The sequence below is a fragment of the Natrix helvetica genome (genome assembly GCF_964273705.1).
Source record: "Natrix helvetica genome assembly, chromosome: 2".
In the NCBI taxonomy this organism is placed as follows: domain Eukaryota; kingdom Metazoa; phylum Chordata; class Lepidosauria; order Squamata; family Natricidae; genus Natrix; species Natrix helvetica.
The window spans coordinates 270,372,449-270,397,517 of record NC_138552.1 but is presented as its reverse complement, the minus strand read 5'-3'; the positions used below and the strand labels follow the sequence as shown (position 1 = coordinate 270,397,517).

Sequence of the window (25,069 nt, the reverse complement as noted above, 5' to 3'; positions counted from 1 at the left end):
CGGCCCATGGCCGCTGGTTGAAACGATACAAATAAGGCCTCCAAGCGTCGGAAAGATGTACGCTTGATGTACCGCTTCAATGCTTTCTGCACATCGAGGATATGCCAACGGCATTCTCTAGGATGCGAGGGCCTCGGGCAAAAATTTGGGAGAACGAGCTCCTGGGCCCTGTGAAAGTAGGAATTGATCTTCGGGATAAACTATGGGTCCAGCTGGAGAATGACCCTGTCTCTGTGGATGAGGCACAAATCCTCCCTGACTGACAGGGCTGAGAAAGACACCTTCCTCACCGAGGTAATGGCGACAAGGAAGGCCGTCTTGAAGGAAAGGTGCCTGATGGAAGAGCGAAGAGGTTCAAAGGGAGGTTCTGATAGAGCCCTGAGGACAACAGCAAGGTCCCAGGACGGGGTATCGATGAATCACCTGCAGCCGCAGGTTCAATGTGCCCTTAAAAAAGGGCCATACGCTGGGGTGATGGCTGAGCGGTTGGGAAGAGTCAACAGATATTACAGTGGCCAGTACAGCGACTTGGCGTTGTAAAGTGTTCGGAGCTAGTCCTTTATCAAATCCCTCTTGGAGGAAGTCCAATATTTGAGGGAGAGACGCAGACAGTGGCTCTAAGTGATGTGAGCCACACCAGGTGGAGAAGGCAGACCACGTGGCCCCGTAGATTTTGGTGGTGGAAGGGCACCAGGCCACCTGGATGGTATGAATGACCTGCCTCGAGAAGTTGACTTGAGCTAGGAGATTCCCCTCAAGTGCCAGGTGGTTAGATTTAGCCACTGGGGCTCTGGGTATTGTATGACCCCCTGGCTGAGGGAGACCAATTCCTGGGAAATTATCCAAGGCTGGCTAACCGAGACATCGGCAAACTAAGTTCTTTGTGGCCAGTAAGGGACCAGCAGTAGCACTTCCGCTTGTTCCAGCAGAATCTTCCTTATGACCCGAGTAAGTAGAGGTAATGGCAGGAAGGTGTAACACAGGCCTTTGGGCCAAGGGCAGTTGAGTGCGTCTACCCCTTCTGCCTGAGGCGAGCTGTACCTGGTGTAAAAGCGGGGAAGTTGGGCATTCTCCAGGGTGGCGAAGAGGTCGACTAGAAGAGTGCCGAACCTGAGACACAGTTGACGAAACAGGTTTGGGTGCAGGCACCACTCCGACTGGTCCAGAGTGGACGTGCTTAACCAATCCACCCCAATGTTGTTTATCTCCGATATGTGTTCTGCTCTTATGGAACTTACATGATGCTCTGCCCACCGTCCGAGCGCATCTACGTCCGCCATCAACGCGCTGGATCTGGTGCTGCCCTGGCGATTGATGTGTGCTTTCGCTGCCACATTGTCCGTCCGAACAAGCACGTGGCGCCCCTGCAGGTCTGATTGGAGCTTGCGCAGAGCAAGGCAGACCACCCTCAACTCCAGCCAGTTGATGTTGTGGGCGAGCTCGCTGGCGGACCACCTGCCCTGCACTACCTTGTTGCGGAGGTGAGCTCCTCATCCAAAGAGGCTGGCATCTGACGTGAGAATTACGTGCTTGGGTTCTCGGAACAATGAGCCCTTCATCAATGCTGGTGTTCGCTACCACCTGAGGAGCGGAGAACTTTCGGTGATGGGCAAACACGGCCCTGGAGTTGCTGGCATTGGCTCTTTGCGATGGAAGGAGGAACCATTGCAAGTCTCTTGCGTGCAACCTTGCCCAAGGAACAATTGCCAGACAGGAAATCATCTTACCCAGCAATTGCGACAGCAGGACCACAGGAACGGTGGGGGACCATTGAACCTGCCATACCAGCCCTTGGAGGCTACAAATCCGATCTGAGACAGGGACACAAGGCATAATGAAGTGTCGATCACCGCTCCCAAGGGTAACACTCTTGTGGAGTGAGTGAGATGACTCTTCTTACAATTGATGGAAAATCCGTGGTACTGCAGGGAGTCCATGGTGACTTACAGGTCCCGCAGCGCTTGCGTGTGGGACAACAACTTGTTCAAAATGTCATCCAGATAACATTGCAGATGAATGGGGCGCTTTTGGAGGTCCGCTGCCACTGCGGCCTGTATCTTTGTGAAGACCCTCGGGGCCGATGACAGGCCGAAGGGAAGGGCCCGATACTGGTAATGCCGGCCGGCATAATAAAACTGCAGGAATGACCTGTGGGTCAGTCTTATCGGAACGTGGAGGTAGGCTTCCTGTAAGTCGATGGAAGTCATCAGATCCCCTGGTCGAAGGCTGCCCAGGATTGACTGGAGGGACTGCATCTTGAACTTTTTGTAGGCAAGATGGTAGTTGAGCTTCTTCAATTCCAAGATGGTCCTCCACCCTCCTGAGCATTTGGGGACCAGGAAGAGAATGGAGTAGAACCCCCTCCTCTCCTGTCCCAGGGGAACTGGTTCTATGGCCCTTATTTCTGTCAGATGACAAATCTCTGTCTCCATGATGGCACACCTGGGGGTGGGACGAGTGAAATGATGGGAGGGGGGAAGAGAAATGAACTTTAGGGTGAGGCCGAGCCTCACTGTTTGCAGTACTCACGCATCTGACGTGGTTGTTTCCCAATGGTCTGCAAACAGTTGAAGCTGACCCCTTATAGGAGTGTGTGACTGGTGGTCATTTGTTGCGGCGGAATGGCTTGTTAATCGATCTGCCTCAAAATGGGCGTCTAGAGAAGTACTGGTGACGGGTCCTGTCCCTAAAAGCCTGTCCTGGTTACGTTTGGAGCCCTGGGCATAAGGGCATTGGAAGGAGGAGGAATTAGAAGAGGAATTGGGTTGCGAATCAGTGGCTCGAAAGGACTGCTTCCGAAAGGAAGAGATTCTGCGGTCCGGTTTACGCGAAACGTCTCAATAAGGACAGAATCTAAGGCATCCCCAAACAACTTGCTACCCTTGAAGGGAGCAGACGCGAGCTTCCATTTAGATCTCATGTCTGCATTCCAATGGTGGAGCCATAAGAGCCGGTGGGAGGTGATGTTAGCGGCCATGACTCTGGAAGCGAACTTTGCTGCGTTAAGAGATGCGTCTGCAGTGTATTCAGCTGCCGCCATTATTTTGTTAACATCTTGGCGGAGCCTGGTATCCCCTTGGGGAATAGGGTGAGCAGTTGACGTAACCAGGCAATGGAAGCCCTGCTAAAGAAGGAGGCCGAGGTGGAGGCCCTAATGGCCCACGCCGCAGCCTGGTGGGTCTTATGACAGGCCCTTTCTATTCTCTTATCTTCCGCCTTGAGCCCTTCCAAGAGATCTGGGGGAAGAATAGAATTAGAGGTCAGGGCCGCCACCGGAGCATCGACCTCCGGCAATTTGAGAAGATCTTCCATGCCTTACTCTACAGAATAAAGCCACTTGTCATTACCCCCCAGGGTCACCCAGGTCCCTGGCTGAACTCACTGATGATGCACAACGTCCTTGAATAACTTGGCCACAGGCACCAGGTCCTGAGCTTGGATGGTCAAACAACCCCCCACTGGGGCCAGCAGGGTCTGTAGACTCCTGAGTAACGGTGGGGGTCGCCTCCTGGTGACCTTTGCTTTGTATAATATAGACTTAAATAAGGAAGGTTTGAACAGGCTGGTAAAGGCGGGCTTATCAGTTACTAGACCCTCATCCTCAGATAGATCTGGTTCAGCTACATCCTCCCCCTCCGAGACTGATCAGCACTAACCACGGAGGGTGGAGATGAGGAAGGTCTGGGAGTGTTAGACTTGCTCTTGTGACCCTGGGCTGATTTTTCAGCACGTTCCTTAAGGCCCTGTGCAATGCCCTGGGATATCGCGGAAGCAATTACCTCCTTCATTTCGGCTGAGAGAGATGGTCCCTAATCCTCCAGTGGGCAGGTCCCTGCCCTAGAAGTAGAACTTGAGGCTGGCCTACATGGCACAGGAGGGGGAGGGGGAGAATCCTCCTCTTCATCTCCTACCCCACAGTCAAACAGATCTGCACCCCCACCATAGAAGGGGAAGGAGTCCTGGACCCTCCATATGATTGGTCTGAGGAGGGGCAGGTTGGGGAAGGCCCTGGCTCTCAGAGACTGCGATGGATCCGCATGATGGACATGAACCACTATGGTGGTTTGCCTCTGCACCCTCTCAAATTGCCTCTCTAGGGCCTTTTGGCGCCTGGCATCCACTTTATCCTGTCCAGCCAACTTCTTCCTGGAGTAAGGACGCCTGCCAATCCCCCTTATAGCTTCCCTGCCCGCCCTCTGTTATAGGGCCTATCTACCCCGGTGGAGGGCCCTTCTTCAGGAGCTTCGACAATGGAATCTGCGTCCATGCTGCCCGAGCTACCAACAGCCGAGCCTGAGGAGATCTTGGGCCTGGAGGCAGTTGGTGATTCTGCCCACGCACTTGCAGAGACTGAGGCACTGTGGTCAGAAGAAGGGGCAGGGTTCTGTTGGGCCACAGGTAGAACTTGCTACTGGCAGGGGAAAAGGGCCATGGAGGATGGCAGCTGCCAAGGCCTCCAAACGCCCAAGCACTTGCCCGAAACTGCTGCAGGGAGGAGGAGTGGATCTGATGGGTCCTGGAGCTCCGGCAACAATGGGCGGCAATTCGGCTTTTCGGTGAGAAAAAACCACCTCCAAAATGGCCACCACCACTTCCCAAGATGGCCGCACCCAGTGAGAACACATGGCAGGCTCCAGCAGAGAAATGGCCAGTCCTGGTTGATCCTTCATCACGCGGCCTCTGGAGATGCTGGAAATACCTCCCGAATGCCGGACGGGCCGCTGAAGCTTTGGATAGTCCCGCCAGTGAAGATCAGCTGGGCGGCGGCACCACGGAGGTGACGAGCCGCCTGGGAGACTGAGAAGCACACCGCTCTGTCCGGAGTGAATCCGGCTTCTCAGGGCAAGGCAAACGAAGCTACAGTAAGAAAGGCTAGCTAACTGGAAAAAAAAGGAAGGTAAAACAATAAAAATCGAAGCTAAGGAAAATAGTGATTGAACTTTTGTCAGCTAAGGCTGTTAAATACGTCCGGTGGGCTTTGGACTGAATTGAAAAACTGAGGATGGAAGGAGCCAGAGGGCATTTCAATCTACTCCTTGAGCAGTGGGACAGAATTTAACCCTTGCTTGGACACTCCAAGCAGTGCACCAGAGAATAGGTTGTTCCCCTTTTCTCTGTGACAGCAGATCAAATATTGGAAAACTGATATCATGTTATCCCTAATCCTTCTTTTCGTTAGACTAGAAATACCCAGTTCCTGCAACCATGTCATATATTTTAGCCTCCAGAGCAGTAATCATCTTTGTTACTCTTCGCTGCACTCTTCGTAGATTTTTTTAAAGAATTGATTCCCCACTACTATTCCTACTTTTCTCATGAGTAAGAGGAGCTTATGACTGGAGTCCCACTTGCTAGGTCTTTGGATTCCACGCCAAACAATTAAATTTGCTTCAATCTGTTAAAATATGGGAAATATTAAATAAAGCATTTTTGAATGCCCTACATTGTGCATTTTTAACTACCTTCTCAGCTCTAATTTAGTTGCAGCTAGACTAGTCATCCCAGAAACAGGAACAGCCTCTATTTCTGTGGAGTTAATTGGTTACTCAGTAGCTGGCAAACCACACTTAGGATCAAGTCCACATTTCTTCCTCTTAATCCTTTGCTTACAAGAAGGTACGATGGAATTTACACATTGCATGCAGCAGAAGATTAACTAGCAGGTCTATATCATGAGCTATCCACGAGCATATCACAAGGATACCATGCCTTTGTAATCCAATCAGCTTCTGCCAACAGTACAAGTTATTCAGAGCTTTTACAATAAAAGGGAGCCCGAACAATGCTCTGGGTGCCTTTTCCCATCAATCCTACTCCTGTCTGTGTCTGCTTTTCTATGTCACCAACAATTTCAAAAGCAAACCTTCTGAGACTGGGAATGATATATGTTATATGCTGGAGAGCAGCTGATTAAAAATGACTATTCTAGCATATATAATATGGCCATGTATACTTGAAAATATATTTTGGGAGAAGTGCTAATCTATAGCAATACCTCACTGTCTTTCATTAAATTAAGCTTTTTAAGGTTTCTGTGTATGCCTGAAAATAAAATGCCGCTGCTTTAGCAGTCACATTCATTTTAATGAATGGATTCCATAGAACAGAATGTTGTTGTTTTTTAAACTTACAAGAAAGAAACCAAGGGGTCATTATCAGGAGACCTTGCAGGCACAGTTCACTTCTCCTACCAGATAGAAAATTAGAGACCAGACAATACAAGCGCTTGAATAGATTCACATCAAAAGTAGTAGTCTTTCAGGCCTACTTGGTTAAATACTTTTGAACTTTAAAAGCATCAATATTTTGAACTATGTAAAGAGCCAAAAAGAAAGTCAGTCAGGAAAAGGGACAAAATTAGAAAAATTTTGCATAAATCTATGCAAGCAATGATGGCAAAGGATCTTTGCTGCTATATTTTGGAATATCAGAAATTTCCAAAAGTGACTGGCTCGTGAAGGCAGAACATATACAATATGTTATAGGAACCCATTCTTAATGTCAGCAAATAAATAGAAGTATATAAAATATGATGAAATTCAAATGTTCTAGATCTAAAACATCGTATTTCAAGGTTGAATGATTTGTAATAAGATTAGAATAGCACATTCCAACTTTAAATAGGACACTTGGGATTGTATTTTAGCTTTCTATCTCTATCATTTTTCTTTCGGGGATTGAAATATTTTACGCTCAAATTGTTTTGCACATCTTTCCCTTCCCTACACAAGTCAGAGACATTGACATCAAAACAGATGAATTTAGTTGGCATTTCTTTTACTAATTTCTCATATGGCCTCATTTCACCCTAAAATGGAAACAGTGACCTCCAATAGTTGCAAGAATAAATATAGGTCTAAGTGTTTATTGGTATGCTATTTTGCTACTGTAATGTGTCTTTGATTTCAGATTAAAGACATATCACTGAAAAAACAGCACAAGGTTATGATTTGCAATGGCACTGAACTCTGGAACTGGAACCAATTCAATAGTTCAGTGCCACTGCAAATCTGTATTAGTCAAAAAATTCTCTTACCTTCAGTCTTTTACAATAAGAACTCAAATACACTTTAAATTATGGAAACTAACAATAGACTGGATCAGGCAGCAGCTCTTTAAATCCAAATTTATTAAGCAGCCTTGGCCAAAGGGCTACAAAGATTCAAAAGCACTGCATATTGTTCATCCATCTACATTTGCATACTTAAAGTCACAAGACACCTCAGATGAGTACTTCCTTCATGAATGTAGGAAATGCCAAAGACAAGGGAACCAAACTAGTCCTGTCTCTTAAGAGCAAATAGGCTACTCTCATCTTTTCTCCTCCAGCTAAGCCGTACGACTCTGCTTACCTTACTGGTTATGTGCTCGATTCCTGGAATAGAATAATACTGCACAGGGACACCTAATTGTGAGACACGCAGCATATAAATTTAATAAATGATTAAATTTTATTTAGTTTATAACTATGGCTATAGGAAGAAACACAAAGCAAACATAGGAGTTAAACATGTAATAACAACTATGATATGTGTTATCTACAGTTTGCTGACTAATTTCAGAAGTCTGATTTCTGAAAAGTCTGCGTAAAACTCTTTTTTGATGACAACGACTATGTTGTAGTAGCCAAGGTATGCTGATCTGAAAAGTCAAAATAAATTAATAGTTGTATTATACAGTACTAATTGACAAATATGAATTCTGTAATTTGCAGAACTATACTGTACTTTTCGGAGTATAAGATGCACTTTCCCCCTCCTAAAAGAGGGTGGAAATGTCGGTGCGTCTTATACATCAAATATGGCTATTTTTTGCTCTTGAAACCCCGCCCCGCACATCCCGGTTTTGCCAAAAATGGGCCCGTTTTTCAGAAAAATGGGTGTCCAGAGCATTTGTGATGCCTGTAGAGTGCTCCTGGGATCTGGAGAGGGCAAAAATAGGATGCCTGGGGGGTTTGGGAGGCCTGCAGAGTGTTCCTGCGAGTCAGCCCCGCGCACGTGCCCTGCCCCCCACGTGCACGGCAGAGACCCGGCAATCAGCTGGCTGGCAGGAGGAGTGTGCACATGAGCAGCAGAGCTGAACTGGGGTGGTCTTGATAGATCTAAAAGGGTAAGCAGAATTAGTTCTTAATAAATTGATAGTGGACCTCCTAAATAATCTAGGTTTACAAGCTAACTGAGAAAACTGAAAGATATTCAAAAATAATCTAAAGACAAACAATTTCCACACCACTCCACCAAAAGTTGAGTTGAAGTCAATTGTACTTTATCTACCCATGCTTCACGGCCAAATATTTTCTACATCATTTATTGAGAAGGCTGCTCCAATCCTGCTTTAATTAATAACTTTATTTGAATTTTTCTACCTACCATTTACTCTACGTTCAGTCCAGACTACTACTGATTAATTGCCCAGAACATAATTCTTGCTCCTCACAGAAGAGGCACATTAATTAACAGTACATTCAATTTGTTCTATTTTCCCCTTATTAAAAAAATGGCCCAGCAGAAGTGATCATAAGGCATAAATTATTTCCTTTTTCAACCTTCTCCTTACCCTCAACCTATTTGTTGTTTTACATATGTTTTGCAATTTGATTCTCATTCTCTCTATGCAACCAAATCACCTAACTCATTTTGCAATCAATTCACATTTATCCAGTACAGAACAATATTTCTCCTTTTACCAGAGTTTGCTAAGTACTCCATTCCTATAGCATTCAACTTATTTCTAGTTTTTTCCCCTTAGGTAAACACTTTTTTCCACATAACAAAATGGGAAAAGGATACTTTTATTTTCAGGCATTTTTGCTTTGAAAACATTTCTTCTTCATAACAGATCATATACTCCCTATTAACTTTCCACCAGTATTTGATTGTCTTAACATTTCTCCATCCATTTTCCTATGCGAATATTCTACGCAAGCACTTGTTTTCACCATTTATGTTTAATCGACAAATGTTCACTCCATTTTCCCCATCAAACATAATTACTTTGATCTTTGATAGATTTTCAGATCCATATTTCTTGCTGCATCAGACAAACAATCAAACATTTGTTGCAGATTGCTCAAATTCTCACAATGGCATTTTAAGTACTCAAGTATCAGAATATTGTGAATAATCTTTCACAACTAATTCAGCTCTACCATCACTGTAAGATTCCATATATATTTATCCACAAATTGATTAAACAAAATAATGGACGTCACACATCTTTCAAAACTCTCTCTTCAATCCTGAATCATTCATTTAAGCATTCTATTTATTCTAATACAATACACATATAATCATACACTCTTATTGCATTGAGAAACCCAAGATGTTCCACAACTCCATGTACAAAACATTCTATAATTCAAGCACTTTGACACACTTTTTATAAATTGATCATCATCCAATAAATTATTTCTCATATTCACATAGTTTTCAATGACCTATAGAAGAGCAAAAATGTGATATGCAGAGATAGTATTGTAAACTGAAATGGTCAAAAGTGTTTACAATCTGACATTGGCAACTTGGCAACTTGGCAAGTGCTGGGAAGGGTTGGGATTCCGAGGGAACATTAAGCCATTCCATTGGGGGATTCATAATCTCTACTGTTTGTGGGAGAGGCAGATATGGTGGGGGCCAAGGGCCAAATTATGTTCGGGGGACACGGGTTCGCTGTTTAAGAGTGATCGCGCGTTCCGACCCTCATCGCTCTTCTCGCACCCCCGGGTGCTCGGGATTACAGGACCCTGGTCTCTGGCTGTGTCACTTAACGCCAGGTCCGTGGTGCATAAGGCTCCCCTCATTTATGACCTCATACAAGAGGGTAGAGCGGACCTGGCGAGCATTACGGAGACCTGGTTGGGCCATGAGGGGGGTGTTCCCCTTAGTGAACTATGCCCATCAGGCTTCCGGGCGTTTCACCAGCCGAGAGCCCAGGGCAGGGGCGGGGGGGTGCCGGTGGTTATTAGGGAAAGTCTCGGACCTCAGGAGGTCACTGTGCCTCAGATAGGTGGGTGTGAGTCCCTTTTTGTGAAATGGGGCCTTGGAGTTCACGTGGGCCTTTTTGTTACATACCTGTCTCCCTGCTACGTTTCATCGGCCCTGCCGGAGCTGCTAGATGTCTTAGCTGGATTGGCGGTTGATTTCCCCAGGCTGATGATCCTGGGGGATTTCAATCTGCCTTCCATTGGCGAGACATCCGAATCAGCTCTGGAGTTCATGGCTTCCATGACGGCTATGGACCTAACTCAGTTAATTCAAGACCCCACCCATAATAGGGGACACAAGCTCGACCTGATTTTTGTCTCTGGGCAGTGGATGAATGATCTAGATTTAGGGGATATTTCTATTCAACCCTTGTCATGATCTGATCATTTCCTCATCAGGCTTGACTTCCATACTGCTACCCCTCGCCGCAGGGAGGTGGAACTAACTAGATGGTCCTGCCCCAGGCACCTGATGGATCCTGAAAGGTTCCTGATGGAGCTTGGGACTTTTCCTGAATCCCTTGCTCGTAACTCGACCGAAGCCCTAGTGGAATTCTGGGATAGGGCAGCCACTGGGGCCTTGGATCGCATTGTGCCTTTGCGGCCTCTGACCCGGTGTCGATCCCAGGTGACTCCCTGGTTTACCGAGTACCGAGGAGCTCCGGGAGATGAAACGCCGAAAAAGATGCCTAGAGAGTGGTTGGAGGGCCAGCCGGTCCGAATCTGACCGAACACTAGTAAGAATTCATATTAAATCCTACTTAGTGGCGATAAAAGCGGCAAAACGGCAACATTTTTCCGCTCTTATCGCGTCCACAGATAACCGCCCAGCCGCCCTGTTTAGGATGACCCGTTCGTTACTTAACCAAGGAACTGGGAAAGACCCCTTGCAGGGTAGGGTTGAAGAATTTGTTCAGTATCTCCAGGATAAAATCGCTCAGATTCGGACAGGCTTGGACTCTGACTGGGTAGATTTGGGCGAGTCAACAGGGATGAATCTTGTGGAGACAATCTGGGATGAGTTTGACCCTGTGACCCCCGAGGACATGGACAGGGTTATGGGGAGACTCAGTGCTGCCACTTGTGTGCTGGACCCGTGTCCCTCTTGGTTAGTTTTGGCTTCCCGGGAGGTGACACAAGGCTGGCTCCAGGCGATTACCAACGCTTCATTGAGAGAGGGGTTCTTTCCCACCGCCTTGAAGGAAGTGGTGGTGAGGCCCCTCCTTAAGAAGCCTTCCCTGGACCCAGCTTCTTTAGCCAACTATCGTCCAGTCTCCAACCTTCGCTTTGTAGCAAAGGTTGTTGAGAGTGTGGTAGCATGTCAGCTTCCCCAGTACCTGGATGAAGCTGTCTACCTGGATCCGTTTCAGTCGGGTTTCAGGCCCAGGTACAGCACAGAGACGGCATTGGTCACGTTGGTCGATGATCTCTGGCGGGCACAGGACAGGGGCTGCTCCTCTGTCCTGGTCCTATTAGACCTCTCGGCGGCTTTCGATACCATCGACCATGGTATCCTACTGCGACGACTTGGGGATTTGGGAGTGTGGGGCACCGTTTTACGGTGGTTCTCCTCCCATCTGTCGGATCAGTCGCAGTTCGTGTTGACTGGAGGGCAGGGATCGACCCCAAGGCGCGTCACTTGTGGGGTGCCCCAGGGGTCGGTTCTCTCACCCCTCCTGTTCAACATATATATGAAACTGCTGGGCGAGATCATCCATGGTTTTGGGGTACGGTATCATCAATATGCTGATGATACCCAACTTTTCATCTCTACTCCAAACCACCCAAACGAAGCCCTCGATGTGATGTCCCGATGCCTGGAGCCTGTGCGGATCTGGATGGGGAGGAACAGGCTCAAGCTCAATCCCTCCAAGACTGAGTGGCTGTGGTTTCCGTAATCCCGATTTGTGCATCTTGTTCCATCTTTGATGATAGGGGGAGAAATTTTAGCCCCCTCAGAGAGGGCCCGCAATCTGGGAGTCCTCCTGGACATGCGGCTTAGTTTAGAAGATCACCTGACGGCCGTGACCAGGGGGGCCTTTTACCAGGTTCGCCTGGTACGTCAGTTGCGCCCCTTCCTGGATCGGGATGCTCTATGCACAGTCACTCATGCCCTCGTCCTTTCTCGCCTGGACTACTGCAACGCTCTCTACATGGGGCTGCTCTTGAAGAGCACCCAGAGGCTTCAGCTGGTCCAGAATGCGGCCATGCTTGTTATCATGGGGGTACCTAGGTGCTCCCATGTTACACCCCTTTTAGGCGACCTGCACCGGTTGCCGGTTGTTTTCCGGGTGCGATTCAAGGTACTAATTATCACCTTTAAAGCGTTCTATGGCTTAGGCCCAGGGTACCTGCGAGACCACCTACTGCCACCAGTAGCCTCCCACCGTCCAGTGCAATCCCACAGAGTTGGCCTTCTCAGGGTGCCGTCGGTCAGACAGTGTCAGCTAGCGACTCCCAGGGGGAGAGCCTTCTCTGTGGGAATGCCTTCCCTCTGGAATGAGCTGCCCCAGGAGCTTTGCATAATCCCCGACCTCCGGTCCTTCCCATGCGCCCTAAAAAGTTGGCTTTTCCAGCAAGCCGGCCTGGCCTGTTAATTTTATCTAATTTTTTAAATGTTAGTGTTATATTAATTGGGTTTGTTTTTTGGACTGTTTCTAATTTCCTTTTAACTTTTGTAATATGTGTTTTTTAATGCTGTAAGCCGCCCTGAGTCCTTTGGGAGAAGGGTGGCATATAAATCCAATAAAACAAACAAACAAACAAACAAACAAACAAACAAACAACTTCAATGTACCTGCTGGCAGCTATGCAATATTATCAGTCCCCCAACATGAAATGTCTCCTAAACTCAGTGAGTATTTCGCTAAGCTGGACATCTCCCTTTGTGACCTCAGGAAAAGGCACAGCTCCTTTAGAAATTGCTGACAAGTAGAATTAGGGTGCCCACATGGGATCTGAGCATCCTTGCCTACTTTGGATCAAAAAATTACACGTACTTTATCATACCTATTTTTTATTCGTTTGATTTCTTTACATTCTAAGTCACAATTTCCTATAAAACCATTATTATTGATTATATAGATTACCAAACGAACACAAAGTACTAATTTCTGTTGCCCATCATGGCTTTGGTTAAAGAAAAAAAAAGCTTTCATTTCACAATTTTAAGCAAGACAGAGAAACTCAATATTTACCAGTTTTAGCCTGTACCACATTTAGCATTCTGTTCTTACTGTGGTGAAAGTACTAGTAATTTCTAGCAAATTTGACTGTATGTCACAAGCTTGACTTAGGTCCAGTTTTACTCGAAGATATCCACACTATTTTATACAAGCTAAGATTACTACTGTACAGTACTACTTACAAGCCATTATATCGTTGCCATATTTGCACTATACTGACATATTCTCTGGATGCATTGAGGAAATTAAAGACTTTCACAGTTTCAATAATACTGTTATTTCCTGCGTACAGTAGTCTGATGCTACAAATTCTAGGAAGGAAGCAACTGCTGTACATGAAGTCTGAAAAGACAAAAGATCAACACTGAGATTCAATGGTTTTAACTTTAGCATATTAAATCATTTGAATCTCCTACAACAAAGATATCAAATACAGCAACTGAAGATCATCTTTGAAGATGGCAACACATCAATGCTTGGGCTGCAAACCTAAGCCTGGGCCTTGTTAGTGTTTGAATGGAAGACCTCCTGGGAATGCATGGTAGACTGGGAAATTGGTGGGGGGAGCGGGGAGAACTTCCTGGGAAAATGCAGTGACAAACCGCTGAGGGAAATTGTACATTAGAATTCTAGACAGCAGTTACATAAAAATTAGCAATGACTTACCCTAAGTTCACAGGAATGGCCTAGTAATGTTTCTAATAATTTCTTTTATTAAAAAGATGGTGCGGGTGCTCTACTGAAAACCATTAGCTCTTCTGAAAATAAGTTTAGACATGTAACCAAATATATAAAAGATATTAACGAAAAGATTTTGGGTTTGTTTTCTATTGCCACTGATTTCCAGAATGACTCAGGTGCACAGCCAGATCTCCTGATCTATTAGCAGTTCTATAACAAAACCTCCTGGGAAAAGATGTTTCTCAATTCCAAGAACTAATTTGCGCTGAGAAGCCTCCTGGCTACTCCAAAAGAAAAACATTTTACGTATTTCCTGGACCTGGCATTTTTAAAAATGTAACTATAATTTCTTGTGGATGCTTTACTTAGATAAAACTAGAGACTATTTGTATATTTTACTGTCAAAATAACAAAAAGCTAATTGCCAACGGAACAGTTGGGAGTCAAAGGAGCTCTGAGGCAGGAATAAATTAATCAACTATCATCCTGGTTAATTCTAAAAGATCAGTATACCAAATCACATCCCTATGTAAATTAAGTTGGTGGCTATAACTGGAAACAAGAACAAATGCCTAAAATATTACCTGTTCTTACAGGATCCTGTCCAGAGATTAAAAATAACTAGAAAGTTGACTCTCTCCAATGTTGTTTCTTCTCCTACTTTATTCTTACCTACATAATAAATTGTACGCCGCCCCGAGTCCCTTGGTGGAGAGGGTGCGGCATATAAATTGGATTAATAAATAAATAAATAAATAAGGTTCAATTAGCTCCAATTGTCTCAGCTTTCAGGTGTAATATGACATTTTCAAGGCTTTTAAGGCTTTAGTTACTTGTTTTCCTATATGTCCTCCTAATTCTCCCAGTTTCTAAATTGATTCTAATTTCACTTGCATTTTATTCTTTATTTTAATATTTTTCTTAGTTGCGTTGAGAACTTTTTAGTATATATGCAAGAAAGAAAACAGCAAAGGACTTTAAGTGGCAGTCCTACCCAAAATGTAGCATTACTTATGTACCTGGTGCATATTATCCAGTCTACTATCATGAATGTATTAATGTACAATTAAAAGAAAAAAATATTTAATTACATTTTCAAACCTGTGGCCTTTAGTAGTCTGTTTAATCCTGTGCAATATCTTCTGTGGCAGGCCGCAGGGCCCAGTACGCTTTCCAATCCTGTTTAACATCTACATGAAGGTGCTAGGTGATATCATCCATGTCCACAAGTTGAGGTATCATCAATATGCCGATGATACTGTACTTTAAATCTCCACCCCAGGTGCCCAAGCGATGCTGTTGCTCCCTCACACAGTTTCTGGAGGCTGTGGGAGTCTGAATGGGAGACAACAGGCTTTGGCTGAATACTGGTAAGCCTGAGTGTCTTTGGCTGCATGGAGCTTTAGCAGAACTAAAGACACTGACATCTTTAGTTCTGGATGGGTGGCACTACCCCAGACAGATTCAGTCCACAGCTTGTGGGTTCTCTTGGAGTTGCGACCCCTGTTCAAAGAGCAGATAGCAGTCGCGGCTAAGAGAGCCTTTGCACAACTTCTGCTTGTGCACTAGTTGCAGCCTTTCCTGGATCAGGAGTCCCTGTGCTCAGTCATTTATGTTCTGGTCCTCTAATGCTTAGACTAATGCAATGTGCTCTACATGAGGCTACCCTTGAAAATGCCACCTGTCCTGTAGAGGGCGCCATTGGAGCAGGAGCTGGTAGCATTGTTGCAGGAACAGTGACCTGCTTTGTGCCAGGGCATCCCTTTGCTGCAACCCTGCTGTGATGCCCTGTGAACTGGCATTGGCAATAATGTCTTGAAAGTTAGGTAAATACATAGGATGTGCCTGTTCCATAATAGCTGCGCTGGAGGTGGATGGTAGAGCATCCATTCTCTGGACAGCTGGTGGAAGCATGTCATTCCTAACAGGCATAGGGGCTTGGGGCCCCTGGGGTAGACCCCAGATATTTGAGACATCAATGGGGTATATTGGATTAGCAGGAGGCTCTCTATTTTGCCTGCCTCCTGGGGAGAGGATCAGTGAGAGTTGGTTCTGAGCTGGAGGTGTTTGCTCAGATGACAAGACTTTTTACTTTCTTACCCCTATGGGACAGATGACTTTTTATTGGCTGCCTTCTTGTGCATTCTCTCTAAAGCTTTGTCCTTTTGTTTCTCATAACGTGAACTGGGCTTGGAAACCTTTTTAGATTTTTTCTCCTTAACTGAGGTTTGTGCTGACTTTTTGCTAGCCCTGGCTGCCTCCCTGCCATCGGAAGTAGAGGGCTGGGGGGAGGAATGAGTAACTGAAGCTCCTTCCGATGTGTTAGGTATTTGAGCCTCCCCAGGCAGCTCAGGAGCCGGTATGGAGTTTTCTGTACTAAGCGTGGTTGCCATGTTGCCAACTGACAGGCGTTAAAAATGGCGATTTGCGCCTTTTCTAATTGTCACGGAGCGCGCGTTGAACAGTAAGTCAAATTCGCCCTGCTGCTCAGCCACCCTAACGGCTCCAACCCAACTGTTACACTTTTAGTTTTTCTTATTTTGATGTTTTCTTCTCACAGAAACTCCCTCTGGTTCACTCCGTGGCAGCATTTTGCAATTTGAGTAGTCACTGGGCTGCCACGGTTCGCCGCTCAACTGTTTGACAGGAGCGGCGGAGCGTGTTCTCAGCAGGGAGCCAAATAGTGTAATCTAGCTTCGAAGATAGGCAACTAGAGAGGGAAGCCGAAGTTGACAGTCAGCGCACTGTTTCAAGCCGCAGAAAACGTTTATCACAGTTTCAGTCGCTCTAGCCCTAGCGACAGCCTACGCACCCTGGTTTAGAGGCTAAGACCCCTTCAAATTCACAGTCCCACGAGGGCTTTAATGCTGGGGTTGCTGGCTCTGGCACTCCCTATTTTTTACTCACAAAACACCTTAATTTAAACTCCAAAGCTTTTCAATCCACATCCAACGCTCTTTTAAGACCGGAGAAAGCGATGACGCAGCCGCCCTCATCGAGGGACTGAGTCGAAAGCTGGGTCTGCCTAGCAACAGGGGCGTGGCTTAACAACTTTACCAGACTCAGTCCTCGAGATGAGTGGATGAAGGTTAACCCAGCCTGGATGCTGCCTCCACCACTAGAGAGAAGCATTTGGAAGCTTCAACTGGTGCAGAGAACAGAGGCGCAGGGTAGTGGCCAATGTTATACCGCTGTGCTGCAAGCTGCATTGGCTGCCAGTTTGCTCCCAAGTGCAATTCAAGCTGTTGGTTATTACTTATAAAGCTCTGCATGGCATGGGTCCAGGAACTGACCTACCCCTATGGGACAGACGCACTCCACCCAGACCTGCAGAGGAGGCATGCTGCGGATCCCGTCAGTCAAGGAATTCTGGCTGGTGAGGTCCAGGAGAAAAATCTTCTTTGCTATGGCCCTGGCCCTTTGGAACATCTTCCCGCTGAGGTGAGATTGGCTCCCACTTTCCACAAGAGCCTGTAGACCTGGCTGTGCCAATTGGCTTGGGGCTCCAGTGGGAGAATATCACACTGGAAATGGTTGATCAATTAACAGCAGTTCCCACTCCCCACTTTAAATTTTGTGCCTTTCCTCCCCATCTTTTAGTTTTAGTGATAATCTGTATTTTCATTGTGATTTTATACATTTTTGTGTGTGAAATGGGTGGCAAACAAATCAAATCAAATCATAATAAGGATTTCCTCAATGTTAATATTCTTTCCCTTCCCTTCCACACTGCCATCCCCACTATCTCAGCGGATAAAACAAAAGAAACTATAACAACTAAGTTGGCATAAGGACAACTTAAAGTCAGTTTGAGATGTTTAGTGTGCCTTCTCTGAAATAGGAAATGAAGCTCCAACTGGTGGCAATGTAGCTACAGTTCAGGAGAGAAGGTAAAAACTCAGATAAAATAAATTAATTTTTCCACAATCAGTTGAATTAACTCCTAAAGTATTGAAGGGACTAGAGGAAATTATCACAAAACTTCTAAATACAATGTTTGAAAACTTACCATTCTTAAGCAGATTCCAAAAAAGATAAGAGAGAGAAGGAGGAAGTATTCCTCCTTATCAAAGAAATTATACAATAAAGGAATTTGGTTTAGATGGTTATTGCCAGAAGGAATGTTGATCTTTTGGGAGGGAAACAGGATTAGAATTAATACAGTGCAGGAGGCGGAAGCCTTCATTAAAAAGAATTTTCTCCTCCTAGAGGACGAACATAGCGAAGGTAGTGGAAGGGACAGTATGGTGCAAGATAAGAAGGGGGGGGCGAGGCTTCCTCTGGGGACAGGGAGGAAGGAGCAATATCGAAAAGGCTCAGATCACAAAAATTAAAGTATTTTAAATAAATAGCAATTGGTGATACTCTAGAAAGTGACAAAGGAAAATGAATGAACACATGGTTGACAATATAGAATAAGACCTTGTTTTCTGCTTATCTTTTATCTTTTGTTTTTAAGATTGTAAAAATTGTGAGTGTTGGATGGGTTTCAATCACTAGTGTGGGAGCTGCCAAAAATTTTTGTATATCCCTTTACCTTTCCCCATATATGTGTAAAAACCAATAAATTTTTTGGGAAAAAAAAAGGAGAGAAGAAGGTAAAAACTCAGATAAAGTAAATTAATTTTTCCACAATCAGTTGAATTAACTCCTAAAGTATTGAAGGGACTAGAGGAAATTATCACAAAACTTCTAAATACAATGTTTGAAAACTCATGAAACTCATGAAAACTCATTCATTAGTGAACAATAAATGTTTTTTTTATCTTTCAAATAAGAGAAGGGAGGTCCAGAAAAATTACAAACTTGTCAGTTTGATATCTATACTGGGCAAGTTACTTGAGCAGATCATAAAGCAACATGTGCATACGCATTTAGAAAAGAATACAAAAAGAAAAGATACAATGGATTAGCCAAATTAACCTGAACTTCTTTTTTGACAGTATCAGAGGTTTAATAGATCAGAGAATGCTGTGGATAGCGTACCTTGAACTTAGCAAAGCATTCGAGAAAGTCTCTTGATAGCTACATTAACAAAATGCTAAAACATGGCCTCTACTGTATAATGCAAATAGATTCATAATTGGCTAGATCAGTGTTTCTCAAACTTGGCGACTTAAAGTCGCCAAGTTTGAGAAACACTGGGCTAGATGACCACACCCAGAGAATATTCACAATGGCTTTCAAACAGTGTGAAGAATAGTATGGAGTGGAATGACAAAACATCTTGCCTATTCCTTGTATTATTCAACATTTTTATTCGTGACCTGATTAAAAAATGACAAACTGGAAAAGAATTTGATATTTGAGAAGGCTATAAGATGAACATGAATCAACAATGCAATCAGCTGTGAATATAGACATTATATCTGGAATTGCATTCACAGGAGGCTGAAGTCCAAATTACAGGAAACGTAGAACACCTGCTCTGACCCAATTCTTTATATTGGGAATACTGGATCCTGGGTACCACTGTTCAAAAAGAACAGTGACAAATTGGAGTGAGTTCAAAGGGGGCTACCAAGATGTGAGCGGTCTGGAATCAAGCTTTGTGAAGAAACATATATCTATTTTACTCCACTCAACAGTGGGGAGATAAGATAGTAGTCTTCAAATATTTAAAGGATTACCAAAGATGTGCATATTTTTTACCACCCCCAAGAACAGGACCAGAACCAATGGATTAAAACTACAACGAGAAAGTTTTGAGTTTAGGGTTAGTCAGGAGGAATTTCCTGACCGAACAAGCTGTCAGTCAGTGAACTGGATTGTTACATAAAGTGGTGAATGGCCATTTGCTGGAAGTCTGAAAACATAAACAGGATAGTCATATCTGTCAGAGAATTTGTAGAGGTTGCAGCACTGAAAAGAGGGTGGATTGTAAAGGTAGCACACTATCAGGTGAGAAAGATAGGTCCACAAATAAAGTCAATTTCACGATTGCTAAATGTGGAATCTTCTCAACTAAGGGTTAGCATAGATCAGGGGTGTCAAACTCGATTTCATTGAGGGCCAGATCAGGATTGCGTTTGACATTGGGGAGCTGGGTGTGTGATGGTCATGGCCAGTTCAACGTCACTTGTGCTGTGGGCGCTTGCGGCGGCCCAAGCGTTCTGCCAGTGAAAATGAAGTTTGGCCTCCCAAGCTTCATTTTCACTGGCAGAGGGTTGCAAGAGGCTGTTGCAGCCGAAAACGGAAGTGGGGAGGGCCGCATGCTCTGTTTTCACTGGCAGAGACACCATAGGCCGGTCCTTTGCTGTTTCCAGGGAGGCCCCATGGGCCACATCTAAGCACTCTGCGGGCTAGATCTGGCCTGCAGGCTTTGAGTTTGATACCCCTGGCATAGATTGATAACAGTTAAAAGAATTCAAGAGAGGACTTAGTTCACTTGCAACTATGTAGGGATTTTAGACTGATTGCTCTTTTAACTCCACCCCCAGGTACTGCTACTCCTTCTATATCAGTGATGGCGAACCTTTTCGGCACTGAATGCCCAAAACAGAACGGGTGCGGGCGCACCAGATACCCGAAGACCAGGTGGCCGGTGCACGCACGTGCACAAGCTTCAGGTTTCCGGGTCTCCGGCAAGCACAAAGATCAGCTGGCCAGCACACATCCACATGCCACAAATCCACATGCCATGCTCTGCGTGCCACCTTTGGCACACGTGCCATAGGTTCGCCATCATGATTGTATACACACCATTTAAAATCTTCTATCAAGCAATTCAAATCATCTAAAAAACATCATTACATGGATATACAAAAAATAAACAAATGCTTTCTTCCAAACTCAGAACAAAACCTCCCTATTCAGAATGTTCCATTAGAACATTTCATATTTCATGTAGCAAGTATTTAGAAAGAATGAAACTCAAAATATTTTGACTGTTCTGCCAAAGGAACAATGGAAATTTGAGATAAGGTACTTACCCCATAGTTTTGTAAGGGCTACCAAATTAGGTAGTCTTATAGCCCAGCCTATGTAAAATTGCCAAAGGTAATGATTTAAAAAAAAATCCCCATAGCACACAAAGGAAGCAATACATAAGCTCACTTTTTGTGGATTTTGCCTACATTAAAGCTGGTCACAGAGTTGAACCTAGCAAATAACAGTAATGGATTCATTTCAACAGATACGTAAGAGCCCCCAAAATTCATTTCTTTGCATAGTTTTAGAGAACCATAGAGACAACCTTGCAGATCAAATGCATCGGTTAGCAAAGAGGAGTTAAACCCAGGAAAAGAAGAAAATATTAGGAACTTAAATTGGCTCTGTCTTAACTCTCTTTGGCATAGGAGGGAGGGAAAGGAAAACTATCAGGTTTTTATGATTCTATTAGTATGGCCTATATCAATAAAATTAAGTTGCAGAATTTTACCTGGAATTTGTTTTCCAGATAAAATAAATGACAAAGTGTTCTGTACATATTTTAGGGATTCAGAACTGGGTGATATAATTATATAGAACAGAGATGTCAAACATGCGGCCAGCAGGCCACATCAGGCCAGCGATAGGCTGAGTTGTCCCGTGGGGCCATGCTACCCTGGCCCCCCTGGCATGCCAACCAGGTCATGCCCTCCTGATCCCCCAAGGGCAAAGAAAATCCTGATATGGCCCGCAATGGGATCGAGTTTGACACCCCTGATATAGAACTAGACAATCTGTTAGATCACTGTCTTAAGGAGATATTTCCTTACTAGAGTCCTCAATGCCTTCAACAATGGCAGAGCTTCTAATGTATTTGAAAAGTTTTTTAAAAGTCAGGGAAATATTGAGAGATGTATCTGCCTTGAAAATAGCCCATGTTGAACTGTCTATCTGACAACAGGAAATATTTTGTAACATTTTGTATTGTTTTATACATGAATTGTTTTATAAAATTTGTTAAATTACAATTCCATTGGAGTCATGGGATCCAGGATTTATATGCATTCTGGAGCCTCAAATTTTTAGCCCATGTGGGATTTCTTGGTTCAAAAGTTGTTGCCCTACAATACAACATTTCACCCAATTTTATATAGATATTATTATCTTAAACTTCTAGTCTGCAACTATGGAAACATTCAAATTAATTACAGATCTTCTATGCCATTTATATAGACTCATACAGTACACCTTATCAGTAGATTTTAACAATGTGAGGATTTTATTTCAAAGCTGCTTTGAGTTCCTGAGCAAAAGGTAGAATATCAATCTAAGAAGCAAATAAAAATAGCCAGTTTCTTATAACATAGACTGCAAAGTATTTTACTGAAGTTTGAACTTGTAGGATATTTAAAATATTTTCATTTAGGAACATGCTTCACCATTCCTAAAAGTCACTGATATTTTTGTTTTTACAGAAAAACAAGATGATATATATGCAACAACTTTATTTATATGCATTTATAACAAAATGGCATTATACAGACAGCATATAAACTATCAACAGATTTAAGGCTAACTTCTGAATACTCGGTATTAGGAAGCCTAAATTCAACTGTGATTTAAAAGAAGCATTAATATTTAGAATCTGGGAAAGAAGAAAAGATCTACTGGAAGTTTCCATATTACAAAAAACACATTTTAATTTTGATATCAAAGATTAAAGCTTCCAATATCCGTGTGGTGTGTGTGTGTGTGTGTGTGTGTGTAAAATTTAGATTTTTCAGCAGAAACAAAGAGCTAGGACTTTTATGATGATTTGCACAAAATCTTAAACATGTAACTATTAATTTTTTAGCTGTGTTGTATGCCCCTCAGAGCTGTTTGTTTGCGAGATGAGTGGCTATATAAATTGATTGAATAAATAAATAAATAAACAAACAAACAACTAATTTATACACACAAATTGACATTTTGGGAAGTTAATGTTTCCCTATCTTTTCAATACTAATGTGGGCGTGGATATTGTTTATTGATAATACAAGGCTGCTAAAATATTGTTTCATTATTAACTGAATAACAACAAATGATGAACAACAGCTGAATAAGAACAAATGATGAATCCAAATAGCTTGCAGACTAGCACAAACAGCTTTCTTGGTCAAAATTACTCCACCTAGATTAGCCCTATCTACACTGACAGTAGCTATTCAAGACTAGAACTCCTTGTTAAGACAGCCAATGGAAGACAGAATCTGGGATTTTCCTGATCCAATGCAAATCTTCTGCCAATGAGCTACAGTTCTTTCCTTGACTGTATATGTAACCTTTCTGCTTAAGAGTTATTTATTAAAATGAGGTTTATGTGACTTTTCATGTTATCAACAAGACTGGAAACACAGAAATATATTTTACCCAGAACTAACTACAAATTGCTGCCGAGAATCATTTGATGATGAGATGGATGGCAGGCATATAGATTTAATAATTAAATTAAATTGTATACATGCCAAAAGGATTAAGGTTTAAAACAAAATTTGCATCAACTGCAGAAATAAGGTATAAAATGACTTTTTTAAAATCAGGAATCAAATTGATTCACAGTGATTTCAGATGGGGAACACAATCTTTACTTGCTTGGTTCATTAATGAAATAATTAGAATTTCAGAAGGCATGTCATCTGAATTTCTAACGTTCTTATATAGTCACAAAACAGCATCTTTTACCATATTTACAATTTATAACGACACATATACAAACTTTCAGATGTAGTCTTAATGACATGGAAGTAATCAGCTACCCTGCCAGATCATTCTGGTAATATGATTACCATGATGCAGTAGAAAATGGGGGGTGGGGGTGGGGGGTGTTTGTTGAAAAACTTTGGTATTAATGTCTCTCCAGCAACTACTTCAACTAAGCTAGCCTTTGGTTTACTGGAAAACAATGAGAAATATGGATATATCTGACACAAAAGACCAACCATTTGAGCATATGCTAAGAAATCTTTTCTAGCCTTGAAAGCAAATGTGACTTTTCTAACAACAAAGAGTGGTCTTCATCCAGTGAGCCACAGTTAACCCGTTTCTCCAGAGAAGATGGAATATTTGGCAAGCAACAGCTGTTTTCCCATCCCAACTGTCAGATCACAGAAATAAAGGCGGGTTTTTAATCATTTACATTTCAAAAACTCGTTTTAGTACAAAGATTTGAGGGCGGCGCGAGGAGATTTGGGGGGGGGGGGAGGAAAGAGTTCCTTGTATCTTACTGCGGGTCTTCCCAATCATACAGAATGCTGGACTACAACTCCCATCACCTGCACCTAAACATGGAGGCTGAGGACGGTGGGAATTGAAGCCTAACAACTCCAGAGGCCACTGCCTGGAGGAGAGACCGCCTAACAGTGACGAAGGCGCTCAAAGAGAGAGCAAAGTAAACTTGGTGCCACCCGTACCGTCCGTCCCCCCCGTCCGTCCGTCCGTCTCCCCACGCCCAGCCCAACCCCGCGTACCGTCCTGGCGGCCTCTGCCCAGGTCCTGCCCTTCTTCTTGCGGCCCTTTTCCCTCATGGCAGCTGGCTACTGGCAAGAGCCGAAGAATCGATGGAATGAATGAATGAATGAAGGCACGAGGGGAGGGGGCGTGTCCGAGGCCGGTGCGGGGTCTCTGCCGTGGGAGGGGGGGGAGAGAAGGAAGGGTTGGCCTCGGCCGCTACTTAAATCCTGAGTCTCGCAACGCCCGCAGCTACCCCAGCCGCCATGTTGGGAAACCTACAGTGATCACGTGATAGTGCCTCCACCTCTCCCCCCCTCCCTCCTCCTCGGCCTGCCCGCCAACTGACCGCCTAATCCCGCCCACTGCCAGTGTAAGAAACGGAGCGGAGGTGGAGCCAAAGGGAATTGGTGACAGGCGGCTCCGCCCTGCAGCGGGGGAAAGAAGGCGTTGAGGGACAGATGCGCATGCGTCATGCTGGGGTGACAGGAAAACGCCATAGTCGTGGCCTTCCACCCAGTGTCGTAGGTTTGGATTGCCTACGGTAGTTTTCTAATATTACGCATGCGCACCGTCCTGGGACGCGTTTCACCACCTGGGGAGGCGTCGCTACAGACGGACTCCCAGTGGGAACCTGAGTGTGGAGTTTCAGGGTGTTAATTGCAAGCTCTTTAGTCGGGTCTCTTCAGTGCCCGGGCTTTCTCCTGTTGGTGGCAGAAATGAGGCGCTTCGATATTGGCTACGCTCCGGTTGCTTTGCTGTCCGTTTCGACTCTCAATTCAGCAGTTTCTCGTGGAGTTACATCCGCATAAGACACTATTCAGGGCATCACTGAGCCCTGGTTTATAGGATTGATTCGACC

General features: G+C 44.3%; 1 protein-coding gene across 1 annotated transcript in view; it reads right to left on the bottom strand.

The window, feature by feature from the left end:
* The window catches only part of ASXL2 (ASXL transcriptional regulator 2), an 81,582-nt gene extending 57,074 nt beyond the window's left edge, over positions 1-24,508 (bottom strand). Inside the window, exon 1 of the mRNA XM_081942361.1 lies at positions 24,228-24,508. Within this exon, the coding sequence (XP_081798487.1) occupies positions 24,228-24,284 (57 nt within the window). The 5' untranslated portion in view covers positions 24,285-24,508. The remainder of the gene's footprint in view (positions 1-24,227) is intronic.
* Between the last annotated feature and the right edge of the window lie 561 nt (positions 24,509-25,069).